The 22,220-nt window shown below is 39.2% G+C and overlaps 1 protein-coding gene across 6 annotated transcripts in view; it reads right to left on the bottom strand.

Moving 5' to 3' along the window:
• The window catches only part of MLLT10 (MLLT10 histone lysine methyltransferase DOT1L cofactor), a 128,776-nt gene extending 111,527 nt beyond the window's left edge, over positions 1-17,249 (bottom strand). For 4 of the 6 annotated variants that reach the window (XM_033052921.1, XM_033052930.1, XM_033052909.1 and 1 more), the window contains exons 1-2: positions 17,001-17,169; positions 13,228-13,307 (exon numbers count right to left, since the gene is read on the bottom strand). In XM_033052921.1, the coding sequence (XP_032908812.1) occupies positions 13,228-13,307; positions 17,001-17,169 (249 nt within the window). Of the gene's footprint in view, positions 1-13,227; positions 13,308-17,000 lie in introns of those variants that run through there. The other 2 variants (XM_033052913.1, XM_033052941.1) reach the window with 2 other exon arrangements.
• Between the last annotated feature and the right edge of the window lie 4,971 nt (positions 17,250-22,220).

Consider the following 22,220-nt stretch of genomic DNA (forward strand, 5'->3'; position numbering starts at 1 on the left):
CATCAGGCTGCAGTTCCAGCTGACTTTACTACAGGCTCACTTTAAGGTAGCATAATTGCACTGTGCTGCCAGAAGATCACTGACCATCCCCTGTTGTGTCCTTTCTACTGTCTTTCTTGCTCTGGGAAAAGTATGCAATTGACTATATGGAAATCCTAACCAGTAACCTAAAAATAATTCAATTTTTTTTCAGTCAGATCACTTCTTTGAGCCACCTTTCCATACGGCTACACAATATCTGACAACAAATGTAACAGGAACACAGAAAGGTGGTGAGGAAAAGATATAAAGGATATAACTACGTTATTTGGGAGATGGTATTATCTACCTTGGCTAAAAAACAGAGTGGAAGTCAGAGGAAAAAGAAAAGAAAGACGAAGGAAAAAGAAAGACGAAGGAAAAAGAAAGACGAAGGAAAAAGAAAGACGAAGGAAAAAGAAAGACGAAGGAAAAAGAAAGACGAAGGAAAAAGAAAGACGAAGGAAAAAGAAAGACGAAGGAAAAAGAAAGACGAAGGAAAAAGAAAGACGAAGGAAAAAGAAAGACGAAGGAAAAAGAAAGACGAAGGAAAAAGAAAGACGAAGGAAAAAGAAAGACGAAGGAAAAAGAAAGACGAAGGAAAAAGAAAGACGAAGGAAAAAGAAAGACGAAGGAAAAAGAAAGACGAAGGAAAAAGAAAGACGAAGGAAAAAGAAAGACGAAGGAAAAAGAAAGACGAAGGAAAAAGAAAGACGAAGGAAAAAGAAAGACGAAGGAAAAAGAAAGACGAAGGAAAAAGAAAGACGAAGGAAAAAGAAAGACGAAGGAAAAAGAAAGACGAAGGAAAAAGAAAGACGAAGGAAAAAGAAAGACGAAGGAAAAAGAAAGACGAAGGAAAAAGAAAGACGAAGGAAAAAGAAAGACGAAGGAAAAAGAAAGACGAAGGAAAAAGAAAGACGAAGGAAAAAGAAAGACGAAGGAAAAAGAAAGACGAAGGAAAAAGAAAGACGAAGGAAAAAGAAAGACGAAGGAAAAAGAAAGACGAAGGAAAAAGAAAGACGAAGGAAAAAGAAAGACGAAGGAAAAAGAAAGACGAAGGAAAAAGAAAGACGAAGGAAAAAGAAAGACGAAGGAAAAAGAAAGACGAAGGAAAAAGAAAGACGAAGGAAAAAGAAAGACGAAGGAAAAAGAAAGACGAAGGAAAAAGAAAGACGAAGGAAAAAGAAAGACGAAGGAAAAAGAAAGACGAAGGAAAAAGAAAGACGAAGGAAAAAGAAAGACGAAGGAAAAAGAAAGACGAAGGAAAAAGAAAGACGAAGGAAAAAGAAAGACGAAGGAAAAAGAAAGACGAAGGAAAAAGAAAGACGAAGGAAAAAGAAAGACGAAGGAAAAAGAAAGACGAAGGAAAAAGAAAGACGAAGGAAAAAGAAAGACGAAGGAAAAAGAAAGACGAAGGAAAAAGAAAGACGAAGGAAAAAGAAAGACGAAGGAAAAAGAAAGACGAAGGAAAAAGAAAGACGAAGGAAAAAGAAAGACGAAGGAAAAAGAAAGACGAAGGAAAAAGAAAGACGAAGGAAAAAGAAAGACGAAGGAAAAAGAAAGACGAAGGAAAAAGAAAGACGAAGGAAAAAGAAAGACGAAGGAAAAAGAAAGACGAAGGAAAAAGAAAGACGAAGGAAAAAGAAAGACGAAGGAAAAAGAAAGACGAAGGAAAAAGAAAGACGAAGGAAAAAGAAAGACGAAGGAAAAAGAAAGACGAAGGAAAAAAGAAAGACGAAGGAAAAAGAAAGACGAAGGAAAAAGAAAGACGAAGGAAAAAGAAAGACGAAGGAAAAAGAAAGACGAAGGAAAAAGAAAGACGAAGGAAAAAGAAAGACGAAGGAAAAAGAAAGACGAAGGAAAAAGAAAGACGAAGGAAAAAGAAAGACGAAGGAAAAAGAAAGACGAAGGAAAAAGAAAGACGAAGGAAAAAGAAAGACGAAGGAAAAAGAAAGACGAAGGAAAAAGAAAGACGAAGGAAAAAGAAAGACGAAGGAAAAAGAAAGACGAAGGAAAAAGAAAGACGAAGGAAAAAGAAAGACGAAGGAAAAAGAAAGACGAAGGAAAAAGAAAGACGAAGGAAAAAGAAAGACGAAGGAAAAAGAAAGACGAAGGAAAAAGAAAGACGAAGGAAAAAGAAAGACGAAGGAAAAAGAAAGACGAAGGAAAAAGAAAGACGAAGGAAAAAGAAAGACGAAGGAAAAAGAAAGACGAAGGAAAAAGAAAGACGAAGGAAAAAGAAAGACGAAGGAAAAAGAAAGACGAAGGAAAAAGAAAGACGAAGGAAAAAGAAAGACGAAGGAAAAAGAAAGACGAAGGAAAAAGAAAGACGAAGGAAAAAGAAAGACGAAGGAAAAAGAAAGACGAAGGAAAAAGAAAGACGAAGGAAAAAGAAAGACGAAGGAAAAATTTAAAAAATGGAAAAAAAAGGAGCAAGAAAAACCGCAATGGGGGAAAAAAACCGCAACGGGGTAAAAAAAGGGAAAGGGGAAAAAAAAGGGAAAGGCATCAGCCATATATGCAAAATGTTGCGTTTGTAATTAAATTCCAAAACTTAAACTCTCTGTCAAGGTGCACATACTCAGTATGACACACTTCCACAACAGTTTCTATTCTCCAAAGTACACTTTAATCACAGTATTACTGTTTCATAGTGCTTGACAACAGGAGAAAAAAAACAAAACTCCAAGCCCCAACAGTATTTAACTGAAAGAAACAACCCTATGAGATGGCAGTACATGATCCATGAAGTTACAAATAACAAAAAGTGAGTTACATACAATCAGCATAACAGTTCCTAAAAGCCAACAATCAAGCTCTTACAATTTTCTTTTTTGTCATCAACAGGAGTTAAAAGTTACCAGACAAAACATGTTATTCTGCTGCTCCTGGTAATCATTAAACAAACAGAAGAATGGTTAAATCACCATCCCTGAAGTGCTCAAAAAGACATGTGAGAGACACTGTTTAGTGGTGAATAAGGTGGTGCTGAGTTAACAGTTGGATTCTACCATCATAGAGTTTTATTCCAACCTTAACCATTAGATGATTCCACGAATCTTCAAATTCTTATGACTTTTAAAATTAACCTAGGAGGAAAGAGTCAATTGCCAAGCCTTCTACTGCTCTATTTCTGAATTTGCTTTCAAATACATCTATTTTACAGCACACCACGCTACTGGGTGTTTCTGTGCACATCAAGATGCACTAACTCAACACTCTTTCCCAAAGCACATGGACAGATGTACAAAGGTGAGCAAAGCAGCTGACAAGAGGGTCAGCTTCTAATCAATGGCTTTCCACCTGGCAGCCCACAATGCTCTTAGCAGCCCTGACTGCCACTTATCAGTAGCTGCAGAAGCTTGCAGCACAACTGACTGCGTCCAGATACTCATATCCCAAGTTCTGTAGTACAGCTTCACCTGCTTTCACAGTATTCTGTAACATTTTGTATCATCCTTGGGTGTTACCAGAGAAAAAGACACCTGTGGAAGTCACCTATAATATTCTTTATTGTATCTGAGATGATCTTTCCCAATTCTACAGACTTCAAATATGCCAGGTAGTCTTCAATACTCCCACTTCAAATAATACCTCAATAATAATATTGACCTAATAATATCTTAATATGGATTTAAAAACTGGTTTAGCAGGGTAGAGATCTTTATATGGGTAGTTATTTTAGTTAAAGCAAACAATTTAATGCTGGCAGACACATACCTATTGCTGTCAAAAATGTAAATATTCTGAGAAAAAAAGACTGTTTAGAAAACCGCTCTGAACACAAAGTGTACTAAAAATCACATCTAGAGTTTCAGTTATGCAATGCTGTATATATGTCATCCAACCTATACATAACTATTTGAAGTTTATTCACTTCTTTCAAAGAAAAATTATCTTCTAAGTTCAAAATGTTCTTGTTATTTATTTTCCTTTACCCCTAAAGGATCTGAAATTAATATTCAATTTTCTCCAGGGGAAAGAATCCCATATTTTCTGATTTTCTTTTATACTTTCCACATTCCTCTTACCCTAGTACGTTTTCTTCAACAGGAAAAAAAAAAAAAAAGTACAACACATGTACATTGGAATGAAAACACTGAAGACAGGAAAAATTCTTCTTTCCCCCCTAATAAACTGGAAAAATTTGGGTTAATTTTAGTGACTAATTTGTGTTAAGTTCAGAAAAATATGGTACTGAACAATCAATGTAAACACAGCTCTGTCTAAAGAGACAGCATGTTCTAAAGATGCTTCAATGAATGCATGCTAATTAAAATTAAGAACCACAGACAACTAGATTATAGTTAATAGAAAACCTAACTCAAATTCAGCTAATCAGAGGCTATCTACAGAAAAACAAGTATCTCAGAGCCTACAAAGGAAGTTTTTGCAAGACTAGACAACAAAAAGAAAAACCCACAGACAATTTGCAGAGTAGTGCAAACCACTACACTGCTGCCAAGACATTTTTATCAGGAAATTTAAATCTTTACATAAATTCTATCAATAGATGCGAAGTTACAGGCAGTTAGCACAAGAACAGACCCAGCAACAGGGTATGCACCAGACTGAACACATCCACATCTGCTGGCAGCCCCCAGCTCTCAGAATGCAGTGACATCTCATCTTTCTATTCCCTGCTTCAAACAATCTCAATGAAGCAAGGTCACTACTGACAATGTACAAAGACTAACTAAGGAAAATCTCCACCCCTGAAGCCTCCAGAAAGTCCAGTAAAACTCACAAGCATTCCTAGCAGCTGCTGAAAATTACTGAACATCTACTTACACCAAACTTAAGCTATCTATTCATACCAAATGCTTCTGCTCTGATATTTTAATGATAATTTTTGTGTTTTTTCTTTAAAACCAGTAAGGTACTATGAAAATTCCCATTAGAGTTTCTTTCTATTTTAACATGCATGCTTTGTAATACCTGCTAGTTAAAAGTTCATTTTTCCCCAGCTCAATACAGCAAAAAAGGATGAGCTGCTTTAGGAGCACGTGGCCCAGCCAAAGAAGAGACTTCTATCTACAAAACCAAATCCACACTTCCTGATTTATCAGTTACTAAACTACAGTGGAATAGCAATACACTTTGTCAATATTCTTCACCTATGGTATCTTCAGACATTATGAATCCTATATAAACTTTATAAACTCACAAAATACCCACCTTCACTCTTTTGATCTAAATGACTCTATAAATGATAGCTTACAACCATGTCAGGATTTGAACAGAAGTCAGCAAGGAGCTAACTACACAATTTTTCAAATATCCAAAAAAAGGCAAATTAAAGTTGCAATGTTTCACTATGATTCACACCAGACTTCAGTGTTCACTAACCCCAATGAAGAACCAACATGAATCAAAGTATCTTCTGCCACATGTAAGAATCCCCAACTGGCTGACACCACTAATAGAGCACACGAATGCATGCTGTCAGTACTTCTCTTCCAAAGTGCTATGTTCTACAACTTGACAACTTAAGAAATTAAGTCATCTTCATCTTAAAATAACCATTTCTCAATGCTGACAAATTTGCCAAATCTCTGCCCCATCTCTATGCAGTCATCTGTCCCAAGAGAAGGAAAGAACTTTTTTTTAAAGCAGACAGTTGACAGGTAAAAGAAAACAGACTGACTACCTGAAGCATTTTGGGATTTATACCTGGATAAATTAAAGATACTTGACCTAGTTCTTTTTATTAAGGCATCAGATAAAAATATATGCAGATTCAGTTAGCTCTGTCAAAAACATCTACTGTAGATAATAAATGTGTAGTCTATGACAAGAAGATTAGAGGCACTCAACATGCAATCAGCATTCTTCCAAGACCATCCACTCAGTAAGTACTACAGGTGACATTTAGTCAAACTTTCACTCGGGGTCTGTAAGGTAACTGGCAGTGAGATAATGTAGAGTACAATGTAACACAGTGATGACACACAAGGTGTATCATGATTGGGCTACTCCAACTTTGGAAGTCCAAAACCATAAATCTCCTACCATATACTCAAGACTAGTAAGCCCTACTAGATGTTGCAAGAATCCGGATTATAAACATACATAAAGTTTAAGATTTATACAATGATCTTCAATATAAAGCATCAGAAGGCTATGAGAAATGCCTATCACATTTGGCTGCATTTCCAACTAAATAATAACAATTTTTTTATCAGTCTCAAAGTATGCGACTGACCCGATTCAATCTGAATGAAGAAAACACAGTATGCAATGGTTAATCGTAATGTTCTTCTGCAACATACCATAGTTTAATCCTAAAAATGCCTAACTGAAAAATGTTAGCATCAATTCTAAGCAAAGCTTCTCACAAGTTGAGGAACTCCTTGTTTACTTTAGAGGCTTCTTCTGCCAATGAATACAATGAAATAAACAGTCATAAAACATCTCCACATAAGGATTATGCAATTCCTATAAAGGAAAATATTTTGTTCTAGCCTCACTTTGGTTAGTAATTCTGCCAAAGAACCTTTCAACTATTCACTGAAGTACCTGTTATACTGAAATCTATGTTTAAAAGTTTTTGACCAAGTAGTACTTGAGTCATGTAACACTGCCTTGAAGCCTGAATACTCTATGTAACCATAATTTGTATAATGTAATTATAAACAACTGCACAAATTACATGTACATTTCAGTAAACTGTAGTTAATCAAAACTTAAAAGTAGTAGACCTTCTCTCTGCTGCAGGAAAGTGCTTCAGATAAGTTTATGAACTCATCTGTGTGTTTACAAACCAACTAACAAGTACACATACAAGCAGGGGGGAAAAAGGAAGGAAAAAAAAAAGCATGAAGGAAGCACAATCAGAAATGGCATTGATACCCCCACTTTGATACACTGGGGAAGTACACAGAAACCATACTGCGCTTCTTGTACTCCTAACCTTGAAGGCCAGACACTGTCATGCTAAGCAATTCTGGCATCTTTTGAGTTGCAGTACAATAAGGTTTCAGGTCTGTATTCACTACATACACCAACAAAATGTGCACAGAAAAAAATATTTTCTCATACTCATGAAATGCAAAGCAAACAACGCTCACCCACCTATGTAATGGACAAGAAACACACATCACTCAATCAACAGCATTTCAAAATAACAATTTTTTACCTTCACCACAATCAGAACAACATGAAGTCTCCACAATCATTTCACTTTTCTCTCTAATTCTGTTCAGTCCAAGTTTTGGCTGCTATCAACCCAATTACTTTCCTTATCCTGACCTCCCAATGCCCCATCTGTGGCACCAAGACACACCATGGTGAATTGGCTGGACACTAGTTGCCCACCAACACTCTCTGTCACTCTCTTCCTCAGCTGGACAGGGGACAGAAATTGAAGAAAAGGCTCCTAGGTCAACAAAAAGGGAGAGATCACTCTCTAGTTACCATCACAGGTAAAGCAAATTCAATTTGGGGAAAAAATAACTTATTACCAAACAAGTCAGAGTAGGATAATGAGAAAGTAACAACTGAATCTTAAAATGCCTTCTCCACACCCCTCAAATTTTCCCAGGCTCAACTTCTCTCCCCATTTTCACTACCTCCTCTCACCCAACAGCACAGGAGAACGGGAGCTGTGGTAAGTTCATAACATGCTTTGTTCTCTTTGTTCTCAGGGGTAGAAATCCTCACTCTCTTCCCCTGGTTCAGCATGGGGTCCCTCCCACAGGAGACCGTCCTCTACCAACTTCTCCAACATAAGTCTTTCTCACAGGCTCCAGTTCTTCACGAACTGCTCCAGCATGCCCCTCCTTCCATGGGGAGCAGCCCCATAGGCAGACTGCTCCACTACAGAATCCCCATAGATCCCAAGTCCTACCAGCAAACCTGCTCCAGCATAGGCCTCTCTCTGCACAAGTCCTGCCAGGAGCCTGCTCCGGCATGGGCTTCCCATAGGGTCACAGCCTTCTTCAGGCACATCTACCTGCTCCAGCACAGGGTCCTCCACAGGCTTCAGGGGGGTTTCTGCTCCCTGGTTGGCTTCCATGGACTGCAGAGGGACAGCCTGCCTTCCCACAGTCTTCACCAACAGCTGCAAGGGAATCTCCACTCCAGCATCTGGAACACCTCCTCCCCCTCCTTCTTCACCGACCTTGGTGTCTGCAGAGTTGTTTCTCTCACACATTCTCACTCCTCTCTCCAGCTGCAGTTTCTGTACAGCAGAGCTTTTTATCTGTTCTTAAACATGTTATCTCAGGGGCAGTGCCACAGCTGCTGATTGGCTCAGCCTCCCTTGGCCAGCAGCAGGTCTGTCTTGGAGCTGGGCTGGCATTGGCTCTGGCACTCACAGGAGATGTTTCTGGCAGCTTCTCAGGGAAATCCTTCTTTCCTGTTGCCCCTTTACTAACAAAACCTTGTCACACAAAACCATTACATTATGTTCTCTCTAAGTATCCTTAGGTAGACTTTTTATCCAAGACATCCAGCTACAAACTAATATTCAATGCCTTCTAGACTGCAGAGTCATTCATAAATAGCAGACAAATAACAAAAGCACAAAGACCAATTTTTCTGTAGTGTGCTCAAAACTAAAGCAATTCTTCTAGTAATGTTTGTTACAATATTCTTAAAGTACCTCTAGTCATATTCTCACATGAAGTGTCCTTTAAGGAAAAATATGGATACACACCAAAGAAACATTAATTTTAACATTTTTTTAAGAATTATTTCAAGGGATATCTTCAAAGAGACTTCACAGAATATTAATACTCATTGATGGACAGTACTTAAATTGAAGGAAAAAAAAACCAGCAAGTTTTATTCTTCTAAAATAAAGTTTAGTTCACCTGTATTGTGATCATATTTATCAACATTCATTCTAGTTTACAGCTACAGGTGTTAATAAGAACAGATCCCGCTCCCCTGCAGATAGCCTTTTGAGCCACAGGTGTCAGAACTCTGACCACAGAAGTGTCTGCATATGGAAAGGCTGCATTCCTAGTTCCTCCTTCTTTGCCTCTTCCTATTTAGGCAAAAGGCAAGTGATACTGCACCTCTGCTTATTTTATACTATATAAATGCTGGGGATGAGATATAAAAATATGGATACATCAAACAATTCTTATGAGCAAGTCTACAAAAAAAGTTTGTAGATGAAATGTGATGAACCATTTTTTAAGAAAGAGAATTTGGAGAGAGCTTCAACTCTTGTTAGATTAAATATTTCTTTTTTTTAATTAAAATTCAAGTGTTCAGACTCTGGATCATCTGTGCAGCAGATGCAGGTGCAGCCCAGGTCTCATAGGACAACCAGCAGGAACCTATCACTATGGGCACACAGCGTACCTGAACTGGGTTAACAGTATAGCTGCATTTCTACTGCTCTGAAGCCTTAAGTACTGAGTACTGTATGGTCAAAGCTTACTCTGCAATGACAATCCTTTTATTTCCACACCAAGTTCTAAAAAACACACGTGCAAGAGACTCCAATTATGCCAGACTGAGCTGAGATAGATGCTATCTCAAGTCTTAGGTGGCTAGATCCACAGGGAGCCACAGCCCCCTCAGCAAGCACATCTGCCAGGACTAAAATCCAGGTGGCTTACTAGACAAGCTGTAGTGTCACACAAATGTGCTGACTCAGTTCTGGACCATGACTGCATTTAACTTCAGAAGGCATTGCACTAAAAAAAACCCACAGAAATGCCAAGCAAAAAAAACACCACTGTTATGACATTAGAGTAACTTGTATCAAGTCCAAACTGATTCTTCCAGATGCAAGGACAGGCTACAATATTCATATTCCAGTGAAACAGATCAACATAATGAATCACCTGCAATGCAAGCAATCCAACCTCAAATTTAGCATCTGAGCTACTCTTTGAGGTAGTAAAACTTCCTGGAAGTCTTAACACTTAAGTTCAGTACAGAGATCTCCTGGTCTCTCTGAATCAAGGTGGATTCAGAAGAACAGAACCTACACAAAGATAAAAAGCCTGACCAAGCTACCTGTACAAATGATGAACTCCCACCTGAACTCTATGACACAGATTACTGCAGCTCCTTCATGGTGAGGATGAAGAGTAGTAATTTGTAGTAAACCATAAACACACTGTCTATTTCTAACCCACTATATACTATATTTAAATTATTCTTAACATAAGATCATCAAGGAAGATGTTTGACACATAACAGAATTATGGGGGAAACAAAAAGTCTTTTTGAACAATAGTTGTGCTACAAATCCTAATCTTAGTTCTCCAGTCTTTCTTTGGGTACCAGAACTATCACACCTTGGACAACACATACATGCACCATCCAATTGCTTAAGCCAGAACCCAAAGTCCCTTGTGTAGTACTCAATACATATACAACCTCACAGACCTCAGAATTACTTTTTTCTACATCAATATGTATTTGCCCTTCTTTTTTACTCAGAATTCAGACACATCTGAAGGCGCCAAAAGGGCCCCACTATGCAGGGTTATAACAGCTGGTGCTGACACAGGCAAAGCTGAGAGCAGACACCACCCATCTTGAAGAGACTTGAACTTCAAGCTCACCATAGGTCAGCTAGGAGAAATGAGTAGATTTAGAGAAAATTAAGATTTCTCAAGCGATAGTTACAAACTTACACAGTGATGCAAAAAGCGCATACTGGGATTACCATCTTCAATTACAAGCATGATTAAAAAGTAAGACAAATAATTACCAGCTATCTCAATACATCCGTTATCCAAACAGTTCAGGTTTATGAAAAGTCACACTTTCTCTCACAGAGAAAAACATGACCCTGCTGGATTCAAAATTCAGTATGACTTGTCCAGCATGGAGCAGTGCTTTCCAGCTGACCATTCAGCAGCCAAGACACTGGCTCCCAGCTCCCAACAAAAACACAGAGGTCAACCAGTCACCACTTTGGCTCCCATCCAGTATGCACTAGCCTAGAGGCAGCACACAAAAGAAAGGGAACACAGTACACACCAGTGCATAACACTTGACAGTACATGGGCAGCCACCTGTCCTAGTCTGCTGTTAAGTGAACTTCCCTGGTGACCCACCAACCTGCATCATGTGCTCCTGAGTCAGCCCATTTCTTTTCATTGTTAAAGCAAGACTAACTTTAGTATAAGCCGTTAACTGCAGTTGCTTATCAGAATTAATTAATTTGCCCAGCAACTGAAGATTAAAAAAGAAAAACAACCAAGAAAGGCACCCCGGAAACACACAACAGAGACAGTATCAGCATGGAAAAACATGCCTTGAGCACAAAACTGAGGTCTCTTTAAAGATTAAAAGTAAGTAAGCAGAAGCATAATCAATGTAATATGATTAATTTAATTCTGGTTTGTTTTTTAGGCAAAAAGGCCAAGAGAAAAACCAAGTCTCATTCAGTGATGATAAGGACATTTGCTTTTGTAAGTGTGTTAAAACTTCTGGGTCTGGTTACTGTAAAGCTCCAGTTTCTATATGGAAGTCAGGGCTTGAGTTTAGCTTCTGAATGTCAAGAGCTGCTCCAAGACACTTTCAGATACAGCCACCATGTTTCTAACTCGCTAACACATAAATAGCTGTTAAAACTTGAGCTGTTACACCTCACATACAATCAGTTTCACCAAAGAACCACTTAAACCTACACTACATTACAAATGAGATTTCTTTTTTCAAAACAAAAGCAGTAATCAACATGTTGAACTAAACAGACACTGTTTGGTGGAAATAATAACAATACACTCAGCAGAGAATTCCATTATTACTATCCCTTCTTCACTTCAAGTAGAAAAGTAAAGTAGTCTATCAAAGCTATTCTCTTGGTAAACTCAAGAAATTATCCTAATACTGTGAAACACTGTTTATTATAGAACTCTGGACAGCTCTCTTGCACTCCTTGTGTCATGAGAAGCCAGGATTAACTACATTCCAAACCACAAGGATTCCCCATCACAGTCGTGGAAAATCCTCTTGTAGACACCAGCTGTCTTCTCTCTCCTCAGTATTGTTAACTTTGCTATTAACCTGTACACATGAAACTCAGCAATTTTTAAAAATGCTGCTCTTAAACTTCTCACAGCTGATGGTCTCCCCAAGAAAAGAAACACCCTTTCTTTACAAAGGGTTTTGATTTTCTATTGACAAATACTTGAAGACCATACAAAAATCAATCCCTTCTTGCTCCCGCCAACAGGTCTGCTTTGGAAGAACTAAGTCTCAATTACCCTGAGCATTATCAGCACATTAGTGGGAAAAAGCAGAGGAAAGAGATTCTTTAGATCTGTGCCAAAAATTCATTTAACAGTAAGTCTTGCCACCATTTCTACAGCACTTTATATTAGAGAAGGAAATAGGCGCAGCAAACAGGTCATGTAAACACACTGATAGTCACTGACAGTAACTGAAAATTTGGTCTCTGACGCTCCATTTGTTTTTAGATACAAAAGTTACAAACATTTTACACACTGCTCTAAGATGCTGCACCACCTTCTCCTGCAATGGCATTTTTTTCAGAGGCAAAGGAACAGCCTACTTTTTGTAATACTCTCACTTCTTTCAGTTTATCTTTTGCTGGAAGACAAACCAGGAAGTGCCAAGTACTCTATTCTCTATTTCTAAAAATGCCTGACATCACCCAGTTTCATCTAACAAACATACAAGTCTGACCAAAACAAAACCTCATATAACCATGTTAAAAAAAGAAAAGCATTATCTGAATCCCCAATATCTACTATAAAAGAATTAGAAAAACAGAATGAAAATACTTCTTCAATTCTAAGCATCACACTCCAAGTAAGCATTAGTTTTTTAAATTAGCAACACTACTTATTGAGAGTGTTCCTAGACTGAACCTTTTAACTGGCAACCTAAAGTTGCTGTAAAAGAAAATTAGAGACAGATTTTATTTACTTCCTGTACCTAACTATGCAAGTGTTAAACTAACAAAATTAACCAAAACCTACACCATGGACAAAAAAAAAAGGATAAAAACCAAACAGATCAACAAACCAACTAAACAAAAATCACCATCTAAAATAAAAACCCCATACCCTGACACTGTGACACTTTGAATACTTCAAAGACAGTTACATATTTCCACTTTAAAAAAAGAAGATAAGCGGTCTTTCTGAACAGCATTTAGATGAATTACAACAGAAAGCAAAGCTCTCTTCTGTTATTACTGTAACACTTGGGTAAATATCCACACAAGGATTACAACTAGCATTACTTAATAAACAAAAAACATACCACTCTGGCTGCTCTTTCCTGAGATTCACACTTTCTGCAAAACCACGGTCCAGTGGGTACTTGAACAATTCCATAGCAAGCTGTTTTGAATAAGACAAAACAATTCAGCAAATATAAACAGCAACGCTAGTATGTTCTAAAAGAAACTTACTGTCAGTTGATCTCACATAATTTTCATTATCAAGAAATTGACATCTATATTTTGCACATTAAATCCTATCACAGAAGTACAAGAAATTATGTACAAGCAATTATGTACAAGCTTGGATTTTAGAAACTATGCAGAATTTGCTAAATGAAAAAAAACACATTAGCTTGAAAAGTAACATAACCATTCAAAAGCAGCAATGTTTCATGTGACCTGTTTTGCTATTTATTTACCTGTAAAACAGGTGAGACACTTCACTATAAATGACAGATGCTTGTTATTATGAGGTCTTTTTTAAGAGAAAACTAAAAATAACTAATAAACCTGAGTTCTTCCCAAGACATTTATTCATACTCTTACTATCCAGTCTTCATACTCTTATATGCAAATTAACTGGTCTTAAGCAGAAAATCCATAGTGAACAGAACGAAGTTTGCTTTTTTACCCCAGAAAATTCAAGGAGCTGTAAATACAAACTGAACTGAGCATCAGGACTTGGATTAGTTGCAATGTGAGCCAGGCTACAACATAAATCCTTAGGAAAGAGATTTTCAGACATGCAAATTTATCTGCAAAACAGTCATCTATATTTTTGCAGTATATAAAAGCAACCCCAAGAGTTTGTTACGAATTCCACAGAAAAGAAGAGTTTAGCAATTTGGCAACACTGCTCATGCTTGAAATGCACACATCAAGTAACCTCAAGAACTATAGAGGGAATTAAAATAAAAGAATACAAGTGCTGTGAGTATACTCTAATATTTGTATGGGTGTAGCAAATAACAAAGAACCAAAAAGCCAAACATTTCGCCCAAAGATAATCCCAAAGTACTAAAGGTAAGTCAGTCTCAATTCTCAACAATCATATGTTACTTAAACACAAAAATCAGGTTTAAGTGTGTAAGTAGAAAAACAATATGAATAATTTAAAGTTATGAAGAAAGCTGACATTAAATTAGTAATTTCTAGTTGTACTGTACAAATATATTGATTTTGCGGTAGCTTGGAGATGAAAAATAGTAATGCAACAGTGATATAAAAACATCTGGCTAATACACCTTCATTTCCATGAAGGAAAGTCAATGAAATAATTTCCTATTAAATACACACATGTAATCATATTAAGATCAGTTGTCCAATTTCCAAATACTTCATTCAAGTACTTACAGTCCAAACTACTCTGATAAGCCCTTTCTATTGTACAACAAAACTCTTTTAACATGAGGAAAAAAAAAGTCACATTTTCATTACATCTATATTAACCACAGACAGGGGGAACTCTGAATTTCTCTTCAGCTATTAGGAGGGAGATTTGAAATGCGTAATCATACATTTAGGGTAGCAAGTGACAGTGCAGAACAGGAAACAAGTATAAAATGCAACTCAGAGAGAGGGTTGGCAAGTAGATGCAAAGGCAACACGAGTTGGGCAAAGACCAAAGTTGAAGTGAAGCACTTCTACATCTGCCAGGGTAACACAGCACACCTATAGCCTAGAAGAGTCCATCACAGGTTGTGCTCTGACATACCATGATACCATTTACAGAGTTTTGTTTATACTTCCACTACTGTGCAAACCTTCTTTAAACACATTGAGAGACCTCGTCCTTCACAACTTGCCAAAGACTTAAGAACTGAAAAGAAGTTTAATCTGAACTAAGAATAATTATAATAACAAAACAAAGCAGTTAATGAAGTTTTATGGATAACACTGTTGTTTGTACTTCAAATACAGACCATCAGCTTTGACTATGAGGACTACTACATTTACTACAGGAAGTCCACAAGAAGAGTGGACATGCCTCCTCTACCAGCTTAGTTCATGACGTATCATGATGTATCAAATCCAAAATGTAAAGCATCAACAGTACACTAAATCGAAACACGGACTTCTTTTCTTAAGATCTCTTTTACAGCTTCTGGATTTATACAAAGCAGTACTTTGCATACCTCCTGACAGATTCCAATTCGGGCTTGGATATGACTTTAGGAAAAAAATGTTCGTTTTCTTGTACCTGCTGAAGTGTGTCTCTATACTAGGAATACTTTCTATAACTGACTTTTGTTCCTATTCTGTTCCTGAGCTATTTCAGCTCCAACTGCTGCTATCATCCAATTCTTTCACTGAAAATATCAGCAAGGCTCTAGATACAAAGGAAGATGTCCAAGATAATGCAAAAGGAATAGCTGTTTCAGGTATGACTTCTAGAAGTGTTCACATTTTAGTGTTCTTCTTCATGATCCTAAGATTCCTCAAGAGCAGGCAACCTACTGATTAACATTACTCAGCCCTTAAGATAACAGAAAACCAATTCAAAACCAGATTAATTTCAGAGGTTCTGTCAGCTCCCCTCTGTGTTCAACCCAATGTTAACAAAAATAACTTCATTATTTTGTATATCTCCTTAAATCATTACTATTTCTCACTATTTGTCAGCTTACAAAGGAGCAGATACTTGGAACAATCAACTACTGTATGACATCAGCACACTTTAAGACCAAGCATGAGACACACATTAGTAGCAATTTCACATGCACCAGGCATTCAGATTAATGAATTGGATTTAGGATTTTCTGTCTCCTCCAATTTGTCCACCACCTGTAAGCAGCCAAAAAGCCAGTCACTGAGTTCATATGACCGCTTAAGAGTTGGTACAGAAAAACTGCCTTAATCTTATTCCTTATTTCTGCAACCATAAAGGAAAAGTTATGATGACTTCCTTTCTTACAATGTAAGCAGCAGAGTCGTTTCTTCCTCTGCTCTCACACGAAGGGTCAACCCACTGACAGAAACAAAACAATCACACAGAGGGAACATGCCAGCTCCTGAACTGAGCTGGAAACCAACCAACCAGCCTCCACTAAGCCAAACAAATCCAGCATCAGCCATTCCAAACAGCACCCTCCCCCTGCACAACCACAACAGGAAGCCTCTTCATCTACCAGGGAACATCAGCCAAATGACATTCAAGGAAAGGCAGGCAGAGATAGAAATCACATGACAGCTAAGTCTTTCCTACGAACTCCTCTCTTCCAACCCTAAACACTCCTCATCTCCTGGCTGCCCCTCACATAAATTTTTCAAACTTGGGAAAGGCAGAGACAACAGGGATTACATAGGGGGGAAAAAAGAAATACAGCAGTAACTAGCAGAATATAGTAACAAGTTCTGCCAAGACCAAAAGCAATTTTAAGAGAGTGTTTGAAAGGCTCAGCTGAAGTTGTTAACAGGGTGCAGAGGCAGACTGGGAAGCACAGACACAGAAAACATGCAGGAGAAGAGGAAACAGGGAAAAAATTGGAAAGTGGTGTTCTTCTTTCTCACAGCCATAATGCAGGAGAACATACTATACTAAGTCTCACGAGAGGGAAAAGACAGACAGACGGGAAGGAGAGAAGATGACAGAGCAAGTCAAACCAGAAAGCACGTGGCCTTAGAAACAGGGAAACAGGCTTCATGGGTAAAAAGAAGGAGCTGGGAGGGGGAGGGAAAAAAGGGGGGAAAAACGGTCGGAGGGTGGGGAGGAGAAGGAAGCAGGCCCAGGGGAAGAGGACGGGGAGCAGCGAGAAGGAAGTGGGGAAGCTGGAGGCCGGAGCGGGTGCGCTGCCCTCGCCTGCCCGCTCACCTTGATGCACTGCGACATTGCAGCCGTGCCCGTCGCAGTAGACGAGCGGGTTCTCGGCCCAGCCCCGCTCGTCGGAGCACACGCAGCAGCCGCCGATCATCTCCTTCATGCTACTGGAGAACTCGCCCTCCAGTGACACCGGCAGCAGCAGCGGCTCGCTGGAGACCATCTAAGGGTTAAAAACACCGTCGTCAACACCGCGCACGCCACACGCGCCTCGCCCTCCGCCTGCCCCCTCCCCCGGCGGGGTCTCCCCTCAGTCACTCAGCCGCAGCCGCCGCCACCGCCGCCGCGGCAGCGCTTCGGGACCCATGACCGCCGGCTGAGCGCCTCGTCTCGCCCCCGCCCGACCAACCGGCCAGGCTGTGTCGGTCGGGCCGCGGCGGGCTCCTGAGGCAGACGCGGCTCCGCGGGCGGGCACGGCGGCGGCGCCGGCGCGCAGGCGCACTGCGCGCGCGCCCGCGGGGCGGGCAGGCCTCGGCCCGGGGCCTCCTCGCGAGGGTTCGCGCGCCGCCCGCGGAACGTGAGCGCCGCCGCGGCGCCCCGAGCGCGCGCCCCCTCCGCCCCCCGCCGCCGCCCCCTCCGAGAGAGCGTGCGCGGGAGCGCGCGCGGCGCCCCGCCGGCGGCGCGCGCCCGCCCCTCGCCGACCCCCGCGCGCACCTGACGGCCCGCGCGCACCCACCTCGGCGCGCGGCCACGGCCCGTCCCCCGCGCGGGACATGGCGGGGCCCCCCCGCGCGCCGGGGCCGCGGGACAGCCCGCGCGGCGCCGCGTCCCGCCCGGCCCTCCCCGCCCCCGCGAGCGCCGCACGCGCCGCGCGCTGCCCCCCGCCCGCCCCTCGGCCGCGGGGGCGGGGAGGCGGCGGACATGCGCCCCGCTCCCACCCGCGCGCCGCTCCGCGGGCCCCCTTCAGGAAGGCCGCGGGACGCACCCCGTGCCCGCCCCCTCCCCACCCCCCCGAAATCATTTTTACTATCTTGTTTATTTTCCCCCTGATGTGACTGCAGGACTAATGCATTCCCGCTCCCAACTTTTATTATCCTGTTTATATCCCCTCGGTGTGCCTGCAGGACTAATGCGTTCTCGCTATTACGCCACTTGCCTGCCCTCACCGCAACTTTCAGTATTTTGTTTATTTTCCCTGCGATGGGGCTGCAAAGCTAATGCATTATTAATCCCGCTCTTTGCTCTTCCCTCAAAACTCATGGCGTGGATGCAGCGCTGCCTGGCTATTCCTGCCACGGCAGCGAAAGTGATGCTGAGCGGGAGAGCTGACAAATAGAGAAACCAGGGAGGCCGCAGACACACAAAAACAAACATCTTCCTCAATACAGCTGCTCTCTACTTTTACTCAGAGGTGGACGTGTCTTTCTAGAAGTTGGGCGATTTTTTTTTTTTTTTTTTAGTAAAACAATTCTGTAAATCTGTTGTCTCTCTAAATTAAAAAGGGGGTGGGGGGAGGCGAAAGAGACAAAAACTGAGGGGAGCGAGCTGAGGTGGTCAGCAGAGAGGAAAATCTCAGCCTATTCAATTCTCCATTGTGAGCAGGTATGCCTTAGCAGAAGGAACCAATTGTGGTGATTGTTAGGAGCATAGAGAAATTAAATGCAGCCTTGCAAAATCCTGGTCACTCACTTGCCCCGGCCTAGCATTTATTTGTTTGTTTGTTTGTTTATTTTGTGTTGAGCAAGGAAGATATCATTGATTCATCTTCATTATGATGCTAAAAGGCAGAGAAGCAGAATTTGTGCGTGGGCTGTATTTTTCACGAGGATTTTGCAAGGGCAGCTTAGCTGCTATCTGTACAAATCTCTACTGAATTATGTACATTCCTGCACTGCACAGCACTACCTAGACCCACACATGTGCCGATTATATTTTATACACTGTCATAGTCCTGTACACAAGTGCAGATGTTTCATTAATTAACAAACTGCTACGTGGAAGGGAGAGGTGGGATGTGCACAACTCTACCCCCTGCAGACATCCGAGTCTGCAGTTTGTATTCAGGATATCTTAGGTCAAGCTCTTTTCTCTCCTTCAAGTTTTAAGTGAAATTATTTTGATAGAGGAAGAATGGCAGGCAAGCAAAAAAGAATCATGGAGGTACCTTCCTACGTGCAAGGCCCAACCAAACATGAGATTATTGCAGCCATTTGGGGAGCATTCTAAGCATTTCTCTGTAAATATATGCTCCAAATAGCCATAAGAGTTTAGAAAATTTTGAGATATATGAAAAAACGGAAGAGGGGGGAGATTGGAATGTCGTATGTTTCAGTTGTGTAAAATCAAAAATTGCTCTCAAAAAAAAAACAATCACCCTGCACCAAATGTCCTATCAACACTGAAGAACACAAATTTGAACATAAAACTATTTGTTACAAAACATACTTAAAACACTATTTTTATTACTTTAAAAGCTCATAAAAACACCCTGAAAATTGCAGGTGCAAGCAATTACTTTGTAAGAAAATAAAGCTATTAATATATCCGGCTTTTTAAAAAAATGCGAATTATTTGAAGCTGATAGATACAGTGTCGCAGCCTTTCTTCATTCTCGTCAAGAAAATGACATCTAATTTAAAAAGCATTCTCAACGATTCTGCTAACCCTAACCAAAAAAAAAAAAAAAAAAAAATCACAGTATAGCAGCAAATCTAGCCTTTATTTCCCTGACACATAAATCACATAAATTAAAATAAATATCCTTCTAAAATGAAAATATGTTAAATACATTTTGTTGGATTAATTCATACATTTACTAAAACTTGTATTGTAACAAACAATTGTAAATTTTTCTCACCACTTTTTTTTTTTTAATTCATGGAGGTCTTCCTGCAATTTCTTCTCTGAAAAGCAACTAGTACAATCAATTCCCAAGCGTCCTTTTTTTTCATGTTAGCTATTTTAAAGCTCAAACTTTAGTTTTATAAAGCATTACCAAAGAAAAAAATAATTACTTTGCAACAACTTGATTAAAGCTGCACCATAGCAACAAGAGTATGTTCATGAAGAATCTACTGTATAGTTTTCAAATAAAAATATTGTAATCTCACACCATGTAACACACTAGCTCAGTATTCAACAGCCCAAAATTTTGCTTTGGTTAAAATTCAGTCAAGCCTAATGCATTCAATTATTTAATGAAACATTTGTTGTCTTCTTAGAGATTTCTGTTTAATTCTTTCTATAGAAAGAGTACACATGGACTGGAAAAAACTCCATGACTATCACTTTATGGTATTGTGTAATATTTGATTGAAAAATTTAGATAACCTCTTGATAGTTCTGCAAAACAATCATTTAGAGAAGACCTTTGAAATGCAAAATAGGAAAAGAAATGCATTACCACTAAATAAATACTGCAAACACTAAGCCTATAACAGCTATGGAATCAGAACATAAAATCTTGTAGCATATATGTTCTTATGATTGTTGTATTTAATAAGCACTGACATGACACAGAAGGCCAATTTTCTTTTTTTAAAAAGGAAGCCTGTCTTTCTTATAGTGATATATAAGAGATTAAAATAATTAGAGAAGAATATAATTCAGTGAGTAAAAATGAATAATTTTATTGTTAATCTAAATGCAAGGAGAAAATCCAATTCGCTTAAAAGAACCTAAAAAATCTTGAAGCTGAACAAGTTAGAATATAAGAAACTTACAAGAAGATTCTGTGTTTCCATTTTTCTTAGATATTTTCGCAAACAGAATGAATGTGTAAGTGAAAGAAAATTACACTCTCCAACTGCAAATTGTTTTTAAAAGTTTAAGGCATTCCTCAAGAAAATATTAACATATATGAGTGAATAGCACTTCCATTTCATAAACAAAAATAAAGACGTATTCACAAATTTTTACTGCAAAATAATCAGTGGCAACAGTAAAACTAAGATTTTTGAATACTTGGTTAAAATGTCACCTTTTTTGCTTAAAATATGAAAAATCATATTGTAATCTTAGTGAATAAAACAAAGCATTGAACAAGAAAAAGTCTTTAATTTACAAAGCCACATTACCAGTTGAATATAATAATCAGAAGCGTCTTTCAAAAATAACAGAAAAAGCACAGACTTGATATAAAATGCATACTATATTAGAAAACACAAATCGATATTGGGACTTGGAGCTGTAGAGCAGGAAAACTCACTTCCTTCCAGAAAGCAAACTTCTCACAGTAATTTTTAGTCCATTTTCAGATTGGGTCTTTGTTGAGAAAGCTGTGATCTTTACCTATGTGCAAAAAGATACACGCTGCAGCTAAAGAGATGCAACTGAAAACAGAAAAATTGCAGTAGCTTAGTGATGTTCAATAGGTAGAATGATCTATCTCTTGATTATCCATTTAAAATACATTGATGCTTGTCTGTCTTTTGTTTATGTGGCTTTAAATCATTAACAGCATTCACTGAAATACCTTCTAATCGTGGATATTGGCTTCATTTCTGGGAAGGCAGCAGTGAAATTATCACCTTACGCAAAATAAAATGCAACTTTGCGTCCTGACTCTTGCAAGCAGTGCATTTTAAATGGCAGTCTGCCTTAGATCAAACAAACTCTTTCTATCCATGTTCAGTTATGAAGGATACAGCGTATCTACAGAACCCACATTAATAAGGTAAATGTATCTTACATGCTTACTCCTAAATTGTATTAAGAAAGAGTAAAGTTTCCTTTTTCCTCTTCTTTAATATACTGCTAAAATCTGTCTCTAACACCTATCCAAATGCAACGTCCTGAATAATTTAGACGTCTCAACATTTAACATGTAGTCACTTGGTGATGGGAAATTTGCATTGCTCTGTATATTTACATGTCATGCAAGTACAGGTAGCAGCATTGGAGGTCATGTCAGTGCATCTCCTGGACACCATGCCTCTTCATATGTTGTGCTATTTTATTTTATGTGAACATATTTACAAGTTTTGTAGTTCTTTAGACTGCAAAAAAAGGGGGAAAATAATTCCACCAACTATTGCATTCATTTTCTTGCTTTTAATTGTATTATCACCTTTGGAGAGTTTGGTAAATTCCACTTAGCTAGCAGCAATGGATAAAATTGGTGGTTTTCAAGTACTGCTTCTGTTACTAGTGTTGGCATTTAAATGTTAATTTCAGACTGAGGTTTACAGTAAACATGAAACAAGAGATTTTCTTTGAATGAACAATCTCAAATCAAAATTCTAAATAAAGGAAACCTAGCACAGGATGTTTTTA

Source organism: Catharus ustulatus, chromosome 1 (genome assembly GCF_009819885.2).
Source record: "Catharus ustulatus isolate bCatUst1 chromosome 1, bCatUst1.pri.v2, whole genome shotgun sequence".
Taxonomy (NCBI): Eukaryota; Metazoa; Chordata; class Aves; order Passeriformes; family Turdidae; genus Catharus; species Catharus ustulatus.